This window comes from Panthera leo, chromosome B1 (genome assembly GCF_018350215.1).
Source record: "Panthera leo isolate Ple1 chromosome B1, P.leo_Ple1_pat1.1, whole genome shotgun sequence".
In the NCBI taxonomy this organism is placed as follows: Eukaryota; Metazoa; Chordata; class Mammalia; order Carnivora; family Felidae; genus Panthera; species Panthera leo.
Window position 1 is genome coordinate 201,262,786 of NC_056682.1, and position 14,943 is coordinate 201,277,728.

General features: G+C 56.8%; 1 protein-coding gene across 7 annotated transcripts in view; it reads right to left on the minus strand.

Moving 5' to 3' along the window:
- AFAP1 (actin filament associated protein 1) overlaps positions 1–14,943 on the minus strand; it is a 157,606-nt gene that overhangs the window by 49,723 nt on the left and 92,940 nt on the right. For all 7 annotated transcript variants that reach the window (XM_042936994.1, XM_042936998.1, XM_042937000.1 and 4 more), the window contains 3 exons: positions 7,694–7,789; positions 5,730–5,811; positions 327–476 (listed from right to left, as the gene is read on the minus strand). In XM_042936994.1, coding sequence (XP_042792928.1) covers positions 327–476; positions 5,730–5,811; positions 7,694–7,789 — 328 coding nt within the window. The remainder of the gene's footprint in view (positions 1–326; positions 477–5,729; positions 5,812–7,693; positions 7,790–14,943) is intronic.

A 14,943-nucleotide genomic window follows, 5' to 3' on the forward strand; every position in this document is an offset into this window, starting at 1 on the left:
ACCCCACGCACGCCGCTCCGAGCCCCACGCTCCCTCCTTCGCTCGCCAAGGCACGTGTGCCCCAGCTCAGAAATGCTTAAAAGGACTCTGGGAGAATTTCACGGGATCACAGCAGGAATTTGTTTTTCATCTTGAAAGAACCTCGGAGATCGTCTCAAACCCCAGCACGATCTTTTATTAATAAGCGGCAGAAACGTAGCGCCTTTTCCACCATTCAGATGATCACAAGCCCGACTGGGAAAAGCCCGCGCGATGCAGAGGCAACTCCAGGAAAGAAGGACACAAGTGGGGTGAGCGCCGCTCCCGGCCGGGGAACCCCGGCTTACCGCACGTGGGGACGTCCTCCTCCGCGGACGAGGTCTGCTCATCCGTCGAGGGCTTTTTCTTCCCCAAGCCGATGATCTTGGTGATCTTCTTCCCAGTGACTTTAGACACGGTTCCCTTGGTCTCTGATTTGGAACTTTTCTTCCTCTTAACTGTTAAGAGTGACGATGGAAATGAGAGAGAGAGAGTGTCAGTTGTAGACTTTAACGGAAATATTAGGGACAGAGCATAAATCGCAGTCCATTTTATTTTCCTGAATTTGTACTCATTGAGCACCTGCTATGAGCCGACTGCTGGTGTGGACACAAAAGAATACAGCAAACAGGTGTTCAGAAGGAGTGTATGTGCTAGCGACGATGCACACGGGCGTGCAAGCACGTGTACACACGCACACATGCAGTCACACACAGAGGAGGCCTGATGGCAGCCGGGCCCGTGCGGTCTACACCGGGGTGACGTGGACAGGCCCCGGGCGGTGGGCAAGCCGCCTGGAGGGGCGACTTTGAACCGCCAGCTGGGAGACGAGGAAGCAGCCGGACCAAGCGAGAGCCTTCTGGGCAGGGGGAGCGTCAGGAACATGGAGGCTGTGAGGCTGGAGGGAGGGATGGAAAGAAGCAGAGCGGCCTGGGGAGGGGCTGGCGGAGGGACAGGGGGACGCGGGTCCTCCCCAGTCCCAGGAGCCGTCCACTAGCCCCTCACCCTCCCCAGAACGCCCAGGACGGCAGCTGCCATCTGAGCCCATTACGCTCTGCTTTGGCCTGCACGGCATGAAGTTACGAGGTCGCACTGAATGTACCAAATACGCAGACACTGTGCACCAAAATGACTTCCGGCTCCCCTTGGGAAACAGCAACACCTGGCAACTTGGGACCCCCGTCTGGGATCTCGCAGGGATCGGAAGGTGCGTGAGAAAGCGCACCCGGAACCGGGGGCCAAGGAAGACCTTTCCTCCCACGGCAACTGTGCAAAGGAGAGGTCACTCACCCCCATCACCTGAGGGCCACTGCGTGCCTGGTCCTGGATCCAAGGGGAAAAGGCACCTTTGCCAGAATCGCACAGGACGATGAGCCTCCGGGAGGGGCAAGTGTGGCTTCACTACGGAGGGGGGTGGGCCGGGAGAGGGGCTCCCCATCGCCCTCCTGGTGTCGCCCGGTCCAGGGTGACTCGAGCCTCCCAATCTGTAACCCACAAGGGGTCTTTTGACAATGTAATGAAAGTGAGGAACTCTCTCCCCTCCTGCTCATCCTGGGCCCAAAGGAACATACCTTAAACACACACAGAATAATTTCAGAGACAGGGGGCTGGGGGATGAGGGATTACAACCCTAGGCCTCATTCCTAAGGGCCCCTGTAACACAGACTGACACGATCGCTCTCTCGATGGGGGTGGGCGGGGGGGTTGGGTAGTTCTCTCTCCTCCAGTCCCAATCTGCCATCCGTGAGACACCAGGCACAGGCCCACGTCCCACCTGGCCCCGGGGACACTAGGCGTGGGCCCACGTCCCACCTGACCCACGGGACACCAGGGGCAGGCTCATATCCCACCTGGCCCTGGGGACACCAGGCACAGGCCCACATCCCAGTCCCACCCGGTCTGCTCTCGCACTCCCTGGCCCGGCAGACTCAGCACCATCCCGAGTTCGAGTCACTTTGTGTTCACCGTTATTGCCTCTCTAGAAAGAAACGACAGTTGAAAGACAAGAAGCCAAGCCAAACTTCTGGGTAAACACAGCCTTTGTTCCAGACTGAAAGGAGGTGCCCCCCAGAACCCCTGCATTGAAGCTCCAAGCCCAGCGCAGCTGTATTTGGTGATGGGGTTACAGGATCATAAGGGTGGGGCCCTGGTCCTGCAGCATCAGTGCCCTTCTTAATAAGAGACTGAACGCGGAAGAAAGGCCCCGTGAGGACACAGCGGGAGGCGGCCGTCTGCAAGCCAGGAAGAGGCCCTTGCCAGCAGACAGCTCTGATGGCACCTCCAGGTAGGGCTCCCGCCTGCGGACCCTGAGAAATGAACATGCGTGCTTTCCGCCTCCAGGCTGTGGTATCTCGTGAAGCCTTGGTGTGACACAGGCGCATGGATGGAGCACAGGACAAGCACCCCGCCTCCCCTACGCTCTCCCAGCACCTGCCCCTCCTCTCTTCAAATAACACACCAAGAACCTGTCGCCATCTTGGTGGACTGGCACATTCCCACCCCCCCCCCCCCCACCGCCAGACGTGGGCGTCCGCGGTCGGGACAACTCTGTCATTGTGCTTTCCGTGTGGCCACACCGAAGCGTTTCAGAAGAGCCTCGAGACCACCTCTGACCGCAGTCCCGTTCAAACTGAGCTTTGAAAGGAAGGCGCTCCCGGCGTGCCCTGAACACCCCCTTCCGCAGAGCTTGGGGAGCACACGGAGTTCTTCCTTGTGGCTCAAAGCGAAGACGTTACATTTACTTCTGACTCTACCAGCATTTTCTCCTGCTGGGGAAGGACCTGACCACCAAGAAAAGACCCGATGCTTCTAATTCCCTGAAGGACCACTGATTAATTTTTTACAAAAGCAGAAGGGACTCCCTGGAAGGAAGAGCCAAAGTATGTAGGGACGTGAGAATGTGTTGATGCTACTCGCTACACAGAAGGCAGGATTTGACACACGTAATGGAATTACGAAGACACCTCCAAGACTCAGAACTCTCCAATAAATTCAGAGACCAGGAAAGCCGCAGGGTCCAAACGTCACACGCCGTCAGTGCTTGGCAGGCAGCGAGGGACAGACCACCGAAGCAAAGCCAACTCCCAGCATTTTTAAAGCCATAAATATCATCAGCCCAGACACATCCCTACGGCCAGTGGAGAACCTGAGTCACAAGATGGCTAGGGATATGGGGAGCTGTGTTGAAATCTCTCGACTGCAAATCGGTCTTGAGCGAGAAGGTGGGTGGTTAGGTACAGATATATTCTCTCCCCCTCTCTCTCTCCACACACACACACACACATACACACGTATATTCTCTAACACGTATATACAGACATTCGTATCATTCTGTGAACCTAATTTCCAGCAGGGACCCAGGAGAGGAAATGGCAAACAAGGACAGAGACCAACAACGTGTGCCGTGCCTCAACGTCCGAGCAGGGACCGGAGATTGTATGTTATTCTGTTTTGGGGCAAAGTGTAAAGACTGCTTTCCGGGCTTTGATTACACATAATGTGCCCACGGAAGACACAGATGATACCTTCCACCGAGTACCTTCCGACGGAGAAGACTAAAATTACACCCAGACACGCCCGAGCTAGGGAATCGCAGGGGCAAAGGCAGAGGTCGTGACCTTCCGGCGCGAAGCTTGTGGTAGCGCAGCAGGCCGGCTTACTTGGGTTTTAACATTCTTAGTGCCTGGATTGCTATTTGGTTTAAGGGGACTTCCTTTCAGAGCTGGGAGACGCCTGCTCGGCACAGCGCACTTGAGCTGGGTGGGCGGACCGCTCCCCTGGGAAGCCAAGGTCACGGGGCTGCGAGCACACAGGCCGTTGGCTTTGCACAGGGGAAACGTCCCCACGACCCACAAATCCCAGCCTCCTCTCAGGCCACACACCCCGGGAAGGACACAAGCCACAGGCTGGGAGAGACTACACGCAAAACACACTGATAAAGGACTCATATTCAAAACATTAAAGAACTCTCTAGAGTCCATGATATGAACAAAAACCCAATACAAATACAGGCAAAAGATCCGGGCAGACGTGTCTTCAGGTGCGATGTGGCTGGCAAATGAGCACGTTAAAAATGCTCAATTAACATGGCTGGTCTTCAGGGAAGTGCAAGTTCAAGCCACAACTACGTAGCTCCCCACACCCACAGAAAGGGCCGAAATATATAGAACAAGACAAAATGACAGCGGCAAGGTGGTGAGAATGCACACGCCTGACAAGCCACGCCCCTAGATTTTTATCCAACAGAAACGAAAACCTGTTGCGAATGTCTAGGACAGCCTTACTCACTGCGCGCAAGCCTGGAAACCCCCAGCTGTCCAGGCGGTGGGGGGATACCCAAGCCGTGGTCCGCACACACCGGCATGCGGCTCGGCCACACAGAGGAGCAGACTGTGGGGCGTGCCACGGTGTGGGCGCAGGTGCAGGGCGCTGAGCTAGACAGAGAGGCCAGACCCAAAGGCCGCGCGCCGCCTGATTCCACCCGCAGGGCCTTCTGGAGAGGACACGACACGCGCCAGTGGCTGCCGGGGGCTCGAGGGAGCGTTTCGGGGTCACAGAAACGCTTCACATCCTGACCGCGGTGATGGTTAGAGGCCCGTGTTTGTCTCAGCTCGAAGAGCCATGTGCCAAAAAGCGTGGATTTTACTGCACACGTTTACGCCTTGTGAAGCTGACTCAGAAAAAGAGAATTCAAACTCCACACGCCCACGTTCACGGCAGCTCCATTCACGACGGCCAAAACGCGGAGGAGCCCAAGTGTCTGCTGACGGAGGAACGGATAAACCCAGCCTGGTCCGTCCAGACAAAGGGATGGCAGGCAGCCTTAAGAGGAAGGGCACCTTGACAGCTGCTCCCATGTACACGGACCCCGAGGACATCGTGGTGAGTGAAACAAGCCGGCCACGAAGGGACAGTACCGTACGGCCGCACTCACGTGCGTTTCCTCGAGCTGTCAGGCTCACAGACACAGAAGGGAAAACGGTGGGCACAGGGGCTCAAGGAGGGCAGGGGAGCCACTGCTTCCGGGGGACAGAGCGCCAGTCTCACGAGACGAGAAGAGCCCTGGACGGGGATGGTGGGCGGCGGCACCAAGTCCGTGAGCGTCCTTAACGCGGCCGAGGTGGACGCAAAATGGTCGACGTGGTCAATTTTATGTCGCGTGTATTGAACCACGGCTTACACAAACGGTTTTTACGCGAAGGTGAATAAAAGACGTTTTCGGAACCTCTGATTTCAAATGACCAGAAGTCTGTGAGCCTGGCCTTGGCGTCCCGCACAGGGGACGCTGGGAAGGGCCCTCACGCAGCGGGAAGGCTTGCTTGGGCTCTTGGGCTACGTGCAGGTGACGTGGAGCAGGCCACAGGCTGCCGGCCACACTGCCCACCCACTCTTCACGGACGCTCAGGTCTCCCCACTGCAAATTCCTCTTGGCGATACATCAGGTCCGGGAGCCCGAAGGTTTAAATATGCGCAGGGCACCCGCAGGACGATGGGGAAAAACCGAGGCCAGGGCTCGGCAGGACGGCAGGCGAACACATGGGCTCGCATCGTCCAAGGGGGTTTCCGTGCACTTCTGGGCGATGACACACGCGACCGAGCCACCGAGCAGATGGTCTCAGAGTTCACAGAGCCGACTGCAGTTTCTTAAATTGTGTTTCTCACTTTGGTTTTTGCTTTGTGGTTTACGTGTTTTCAGCACGAGCAGAACTCACCTTGTTCTTTTCCATTACACACGGTGATTCCGTTTTCGGTAGCGCCCTCCCCGTCGGAGCTCGGCCTCTCAGAAGACAGTTTCTGTGAGGGCACAAAGGACCAAGTTACGCTCACGGTGGTTCACGCTGGCCGAGCGACGCATCCCGGGTCAGTCAAAAGCCCTCTCCGCAGTGGGAGGAAGCGCGGGCCAAGTTCGCGACAGCCCAGAAGGAGCCGGGGCTCGAGCACGGGGACGCACGGCTGGCCGGCTCGCTGCTACGGCTCCCAGACGGCGGGGAAGAGGGAAGAACTCGCCAAGGAGGCGCTCTACACCACCCCTCGCCCACGTCACCTCTTGCAAGCAATTCTGAAAAACATTCAGATTGCAAAAGGACATCCCCTCACCAAGCCTCACCGAGCCACAGGATCCTCCCAGAAATAAACAGCCCACCACCCATCTCCTTTCTTCCTGTCGTCTGCCAATTACGGGGGAAGGTCAAAGATCTGCTCGTAACAAACACTCCGAGGACACACAGAGCCCAGCCGCTGTCAAAAGCGCCCAAGGGCACACGCGCATCTGCGCAATCGTTTGCGTCCGGCATCTGCCGTGTCCCAATGTCTGGGCGAGGCCTGTGAGGTTAATTTTACGTGTCAACTTGGAGGCGGTGGGTGGGGTGGATGAGACTAACATTGAAATCAGTGGTCTGTGGGGCGCCTGGGTGGCACAGTCGGTTAAGCGTCCGGCTTCAGCCAGGTCACGATCTCACGGTCCGTGAGTTCGAGCCCCGCGTCAGGCTCTGGGCTGAGGGCTCAGAGCCTGGAGCCTGTTTCCGATTCTGTGTCTCCCTCTCTCTCTGTCCCTCCCCCGTTCATGCTCTGTCTCTCTCTGTCCCAAAAATAAATAAACGTTGAAAAAAAAAAAAAAAATTAAAAAAAAAAAAAAAAAAGAAATCAGTGGTCTGTGAGTAAGCAGACTGCCCCACTACGGTGTGGGTGGGCCTCACCCAATCAGGTGAAGGTCTGCACCGCGCAGAAAGCCCAGCCTTCCCCAGCAAGGGAGGATTCTCCAGAAGACTGCCCGCAGACTTCACCTCCAGCCCGCAGACCTACACCGTACATTTTGGACTTGTCAGCCTCCGTGATCACATAAGCCAATTCCTCATCACAAATCTCCTCACGTATAAATGAGTGTGTACTTGTGTGTGTGTATCTGTGCACATACACACATGATCTTATCTAAAACATTTTATATTTAAATTTTGTATGTTGATAACGCACACACCCTGTCAGTTCTGCTTCCGGCAGAATCCAGACTAAAACGAGAAGAGACAAAGAAGGATCCATTCCCTGGCAGTGGGGGCCAGACAGGGGGGACTCAGAAGCTTCCCGGGACCCGGGCTACCCACAGAAGACCGCCTGGCCTCCACGCAAACGAGATCTCCGCGCGAGCAGACGCAGGAAGCACGGCCAGAGGGGGCCGGGCGTGTGCGCCACAGCGATGGGCTTACACGTTTCTGGCAAGAAAGGCCGACCCTCCGGCCCCCGTGCGGGGCGCTCGCTGCGTCTTCCCACGGGTGAAACGCACGCGGAGCAGAGAGGGAGCGCACCCCGGTCTGCAGGGAATGATCGTATCCCGGGTCTTCGGGAAGGCGCACTTGTGCGGCGCCTGCTGGATTCCAGACACACACAGACAGAGCGGCACGCAGAACAGCCGCGTCACAGCCACGACCTCGAGCGGCTCCAGTCCATTAACACCTTCAGCCCCATTTCCGCGTCTGTCGCTGGGAACCTCAAACCCACCGTGCAGTCTACGAAGTGACTGGCTCGGGCTTCGCACGGAGTAGGCACTGGAGGCGCAAGCAGCTGAACTGCATTTTCTCTCCCAACCTTAAGTGCTCGAATCCTCAGAGGATGTCGCCAAAACTTTGAGGGAGGCCTCCATCGGCTGCAGGAGCACCGCTCCCGGGAAGAAACGCGCCCTTACCTTCTCCAGCTCCGTCTTGTGCACCGGGGAGCTTGAGGGCGGAGGCCCCTCTGAATCCGCTGGGCCGCTGCAGCCACTGTAGACCTCTCGGATCACCTGTAAGAGGTGCAGACACGCCTGAGCTCTCGCAAAGGCAGGGACACGTGGCGTGGGAGGAAAACCCGCGGGCGCGAAAGCACGTGGCTTTAAGCCCCAAGACGCGGTCTGTTCACTCACTCACCCACCAGACGCGTCTCCGATCCTGGACTGACACAGGCCATGCCCTGCGTTCACGGGCCTTCCCGTCCAGGATTATCTAGAGAGCACGGCGAACAAGGGGCACCCCCCAAACACGAAGGGAAAGTAAGACAGCAGAAGGGCCCAAAGACCGGAAGGTGATGTTTACCAAAAGGGGAGTGGCTGATCTGTAAGATCCGGGGGCCTCGCTGGGGTGACACGTAAGCCGGGAGTCGAACGGCCAGAAGGATGTGGCCACGTGAGGAACTGGCGGAAAAGGCGCCCAGGCAGAGGGACCAACGGGTGCAAAGGCCCCGTGGCGGATGTGAAGCGTTTCAGGACGGCACCTGGTACCGTGTGGCAGAGACGGGGGAGAGGCCACCAGGAGGGTCACGGAGCACGCTCAGGCCAGCGAGGGGGGCTGGGTTTGTGCAGTGAGAAGCCCAGGGGTGACGGGATTGACTTTCTGAGAAGCGGTACGGCACGGGGGCCGAGAGCGCGGGCCCCAGAGCCCAACTGCCTGGGTTTTCGTCCCGCCCTGCATCTTGGGCAAACCGGTGACCTATTCTGTGCTTCAGTGTTCCCACCGGCCACGCAGACACGCGACGGCCCCACCTGTGAGACTGAAATGGCCGGAGGCAGTGCCTGAAACGGGGAGCATGCCCCGGCAGAAGAGCTAGACGCACGCGGGCTGCAGAGGCAGGAACACAGACAAGTACAAGGAAAGGAGTCGGGCCGTCGTGCGGCGGCTCGGGGGACAGAAGGGGGCAGTGCAGGCTGGGGCGATGGCAGGAAGGAGCTGAACGGCGGCCTCTGGAAGATTCTGGAGAACCAGCAGGCCCTGCCGGTGGGTGGGGCAGGAGGGAGGTGCCCACTCCAAGGCGGCTGAGTGCTGCCATTTACTCCGACGACGGGGGAGGCGGAGAGCAGCAGCGGGTGGGGGGGAAGCGAGGCGGGTGAGTGGAAGCAAAGGCAAGCTTCCAGACAGAGCTGGAAGTGAACTAGGCAGTCAGGGGAGAAGAGCCCGGGGGTGGGGGGTGTGAGTCGCCAGAGGGAGGGCAGACAGAGCAGGACGCAGGTCCAGGAGGAGGACCAGAGCCGGTCAGCACTTGGGGGCTGAGCCAAAGGGGCGAGGCTCGTGCAAGAATGAGCTGGAGTGGCCAGGGAAGCGGGGGCGAGGCGGGAGGGTGCAGCTCCCCGGAGCACGGAGGAGGACAGAGAAAGCCCCTCTGCTGGGGGCGGGGAGTGACCGAGGGGCTCCCGGGGAGGAGGCGAGCAGAAGAGGGTCTTCCAGAGGCGGCAGGGGGGCGGGGTCCGGAGAAGGCAGGGGGACACAGAGAGGCCGGCGTATCTGGTGGCAGGAGTCTGGGGACGCTCCTGTCTGGCCGGCTCCGTCTTCTCAGCGAAATGTGAAGCCAGAACCTCAGCTACCAGCTCGAGGCCCCGACCTCGCTGAGCCTCCGTGTCCTCACCGGCAAAGGAGGGAGGGTCAGGGTGGCCTGTCCCGCCATGTACACGGCTGTGATTAAATTAAGAGAAAACGAGACCCGCTCCGCAAAATGCCTGAGCCGGCACCCGGCACGCGGTGCTGCTCCGGTCACCGTCACCGTCACCACGGGGAGCGTCCTCACCATTGACGCCGACGGCTCAGAGGGGCTCCCGCCCTCGACGGACGGGTGTGGTGATCCTCAGCCCCGCCAGTGCTCACAGCGCCCCCGCGGTCACCCGCCGTGCCCTCCATCACCACTGAGCTCCAGCAGTGAGCTGGACGTGGTTGTGGTCACCGGGGATGTGCAGCGAACAGGACAGACCGGGATCCGGGGCGGCGGGCCGTGCATTCCGGTAAGGCAGAAGTCAGCCGGCGGTTCCTTCAAAACGTCTTCTGTTCCTTTTGGAACTAAACTGCACTTTGAGTCCGACCCAAGCACCTTCGGGGCAGAACTGAAGTGCCAAAGCCCCAGATATCCTGGTAGGGGTTTTGCAACGGGATCTCAGCACACATGCCCAAACTCGCCGCCTTGCACTGACGCCGGGATGAGCGCCAGGAACCCGCGGGAGCCCAGGACACCGCGGCCAGCCATTTTCCTGCTCAGCCGTTTTATGAGAAAACTATCAAGCAAGGTACACGTTTGGGGCTAAAATAGGAAAAAGGAAGAAGAGAGAAAAGCCCAGAGGACTTGCTGCCACAGTTTTTTTTTTTTTTCCTTGTCGGTTGTGAGCTGTGAAAGCATCACCGAAGCGACACGAATCGACCCGGGCCTTCCGGACACCCCAGTCTCTGTCCGTGCTGACTCCGCTCCTGCTGCCCTGTGCCAGGCCTCTGTCCCCACACCTCCCCTGCGGCTTTATCAGATCTGTAGTCGACAAGGCAAATTTTCATTCGATCCAAGAACAAGATTCTGTCTTTTCTCAAGGGAAAGAGTACAACGCAGCGCAATCTCCGGGGCCCTGGGGTCAGGCGGCAACGGGGTTTCAACCCCAATGCTACTGCCTTCTCCATACGAGAGGCCGAGTGCCCTCGCCCGGGACATGCAGGACACAAGGCCCCTGGGCCACCACGGGAGGCAGGACCGCAGAACACGAGGTGCCCAGCCACGCTCCTGCCAGAGCAGGCAAGCGGCACACGTGGGCTCCCGTCCCCCGTCCCGGTGGCCTGCCCCAGAGGACGCACCACAGGACAACCGTGCCAACCGGCCGGAAGCTCCCAAGTTCGTTTCACACCGCAGAACACAACCTGCAGGAAGCCCCCTCTGGCAAGGCGTTTACACAAGAAGCAACCGTCCCTTCTCACTCTCGCTCTGTCCGAGGCGGGAGGGCCCACGGTGCCGTGACGCGGCTCCGATGTCCCTCCCGGCCTCCCGGGCGGCCATCCGAACTGTGTGGGGGGAGCTGTGCTCCTCCTCCCGGCCGGATGGGGCTCGTCCTCGGAGCCACATGTCTGGCGTGTGAGCCCCACACGGCGTGTGCAGCGGCACCCCCGTCCTCACGTGCACACGGCTCTCGCACCCCGTGCGCCCACCGGCCCGTGTCTTCCTCTCAGCTGGGCCCGCTTTCCCACGTGGGGCTGCATCTTGCTTACGTGGGTCTTCCCAAAGCCGAGCACATAACAGCAACGTAAAAAGTTTGATTGGGAGGCGCCTGGGGGGCTCAGTGCATTGAGCGTCTGGCTCCGGCTCAGGTCGTGATCTCACGGTTCACGGGGCTGAGCCCCGCATCGGGCTCTGTGCCGACAGCGTGAAGCCTGCTTCAGACTCTGTGTCTCCCTCTCTCTCTCTGCCCCTCCCCTGCTCATGTGCTTTCTCTCTCGCTTAAAAATAAACATTTCCAAAAAATTAAAGAAGATCTGATTAAAGATTAAAAAAAAGGAGGGAACAAGGAAATAAAATGGACTTGACGTTTTCTATAGGGAAAGAAAGATGAATGAATGGAATCCAGGGGGAAAGAAAGCGGGCTGTCACATAAAGTAAGTAAACTCTCATGACAGCCTGTCCCCAAGCCTCTGCACAGATTTCTGAAATCCTTGGAGAACAAACAGTTAAAACACGAAAAAGGAGTGTGCAGATAACAGCCACATCTGTGGCACCGACCCCACCCACAGGAGGCTAACCTCACACTCTCTCCCACTCACCGCACTGTCCCCTCTCCCCTGCTCCACAGCGGGACCCGTTCTGCCCACGAAGGTCCAAGGGACGGCGCACTGACATCGCCAGATGCGGTGGCCTCGCCATCGAGGCCAAGTGGTGTCCTCACCTCTCCTGAGAAGCCTTTCCTAACAAACCCAACCCATGTATCTGCAGGCTTAAAACTCTGCACATAAAGGATGTTCTTTTGTTCTCGACCGACTTCTCCCCGCTCCCCCGACCGAACTTAAATTCCTTGTGCAGAGTGCAGTGTCTCTGGCGATGCCTGGGAAAGAGACGGCATCCAGCAGGCCACAGGGGACCCGGACACACCTGGGGCCAGGCTCGGGGCCATCCCTGGCATCCCGCCAACATGGGATTATTTCCCTTCCCCCAGACTCAACCATAATTACAGCCCAGGTACAGAGAAGGGCACTGTGGAAAAGATGGGGGGGGGGGGGCGTAAGCCGGTCTCCTTCCACGGTTTTGACCAACCAGCCAGCTGGATTACTTCCGATTTCTTTTTTGAAACTATCTTTCTGCTCTGATCTCCATTCATTGCCAAACTGCCCCCACACGGTTAATTCAGAAGTAATAAAGAAAGGGTTTATCACCCACGTTGCTCGGATAGCTGCAAATGAAGAGTTCGTATTAATGTGTTTCTTTTTAAAGAGCCACATTCCACGAGAGGTTCAATAGGTATTTAAGAGAACGGGATCCAAATTCAGAATCACAAACCCTTCAGGAAACAAATTGTTATATGTTCTGTGGTATTTTTGTTTGCTTTTAAGCCGAGCCCTCATCTCCAGAAACACAATCTCTGCACATTTTTTAAGGAAACCTGACCACTCCGTTTCTGGGAACATTGGCTGTTGTCTTCTGACTGACCCCTACAAAATGGCTCATGTTTTCAGCATCTGTACACACACACACACACACACACACACACACACCCACACCCACACCCACACCCAGAGTCAGTTAGTTTTGGCCTGAGCAGCTGGTAACGCACACTGCAGACCAGAGGAAGAGAAACAAACTTGGCCACAATTCTTGAAGAGGCGCGGGGCAGGTCAGGTGCAGACCCCACGAGGCCCTCCTGCTCTCCGCACCTGACAGCGGCCTCAGAGAACGTCAGCTGGGCCATTAAAGCTGCTCTTCAAAATACCAAAAGCCTGGATAATAAGTTTGGGACAACAACACAGCAGTTTCTATTAACAAAGACACGGCCCCTGTTTCACACCACAGTTCACGTCAGAGTTGTTTTAGAGTTTCTACAGGAGGAACCCTAAGGGGTGACACTTACATTCCAACAGTTTATTACAGTTCTAAGTGTGCATTTGTGTAACTTTTCAGCCTGCCTTTGTGATAATTCTGATCACTATCACCTCCACTTGACAGATAAATGGGAAAGAGTTTGCTGACCTCGAACATCCTGATGGGCTAAAGCCCTTCCGGGAATATATTCCAGATTTCAGAGCCTTCGCTCACGCTCTAACACGCCATCTCTCAGATAAATGAGGGCTGTTCCTCTTGTGACAGAAGTTCTTTGATTCGGGGGGAAAATCTACTTCAGTCATAAACTTGTGGGCTTGACAATGTGAAATAAAAAGCCACGATGACAGCATTGGCTTATTTCACAGAAAATTATTGTTTCAAAGTTTTAAATCATTTAGAAAAAATAGAACAAAGTTAGAAGACACGGACTAGCTAATTTCCAGACTGTGTATAAAGTTGCAGCCATCAAGACGACGTGGCACCGGCACGGCCACATGCGAGCAGACTAATGAAACAGACGGGAGCCCAGCGGTGGGCCCGCATGCCCACGGTCAATACATTTCCAACCAAGGCAGTTCAGGTCATCAACGGCACTAAAACGACAGACTATCCACATGGAAGAAAATGGATTTTGACCCTTACATCTCATCCCATACACAAAACCAATATATATGGACAAAACCAATGAATCAGAAGTCCTGAAGATGACAGTTAATGGCTGTGATCTGAAAAACCCGTGTCGACCCGTGCACCCAGCAACCGCAAAATGCACGTCCCCCAGCACAGACTCAGGGCATTTCCCAACACTGACCGCAAGTCCGCAAACCTCTGCAGTGTGAAATCCTATGAAGTTCCGAGTACAGCGAGATTCAGCTAGAAACTAAAAGAAAATAGATTATTTTTAAAAATCCAAACACGTGGAAAGTGAGCAACGTATTCCCGAATAAATCACTGGTCAAAAAAGAAATCACAACGGACATTAGAAAACATCTTGAACTGAATGACAATAAAAATACAAACATCAGAATGTACAGGACGCAGCTAGACTTTAAAAGTCTCTGCAGAGACTTTACATGGATGCACGTATATAAGGAAAAGGCTAAGAATCTATTATCTAAGTATGAACTCTGAGAAGTTCATCATTCAACCAAGTCCATAGAAGTCCAAAACTATAAAGAATTAAGCCAAAAGAAAGACGTGGAGAAGAGAACTGAGAACAGAACACCAGAGTACGAGGGTGAAAAACCAACAGAGCCCAAATGTGGCTTCTCGAGAGACCCAGCACAGAGGGGGGCCGTCTGGCAGGGCTGAAGGACAGAAGGCACAGGTGTCTCCATTCTGGTGACTGAAGACAGTAACCGCCACTCTCCCCTTGACAAAGAAGACGAGGTGGATATATTTTTAACACCACCGCAGTTTTCACTCATCACAGAAGGAGGATAGAAGTAACCTGGACACGTTACGTTCCCACACGGGAAGAGCCCACGGCGAGAAAGCGGTGACCGCGGCCGCCTCCTGACGGGCCGGGCGGCAGGAGGCAGGGACGCCCACCGCGGAGGCTGGGGGAGAAACCAGCCACATCCGAGCAGCCGTACGTGGGCCGGCACAATGGTTTAAATGTCAAGGAGCCCCCAAGACCTCGCGAGCCTGCGCCCCGCCCCCCCCCACCAGCCCTCGCCCCTGCGCCCTTACTGGGCGTGCGGGAACAACACGGATGGCTGGAGGCGAGGAGGCCGGGTTCGGGGAGGCCCCGTGGGCACACGGGAGGCATCTTGCCGTCCCGAGCGAAGGAGGCTTGGAGGCCGTGATGTGGACGCCCCCGGCTCCGGCCTCGAACGTGTCCGGCTCTCATCCTGATTTTCACACTGCTTCCAGCTGGCGCTCGTACGTCTGCTGAGACCTAGAAGCGGCAGCACCGCGGTAACAGCGAGAACAAACGGCGGCGGAGACGGCAGCTCACACTCGCAGAAGCGCTCGCTGCGTGCCTGGCACTGTTCTCAACGTGTCCACCTTAACGTACTATTTTATCCTGACAGGTCAGAGAGCAGGCGCCACTAGGACCCTCCTCCCATTTCACAGAGGAGAAAACCGAGGCACAGAGAAGCCAAGTAGCTCATCCAAGGCGCGAAGTGAGGA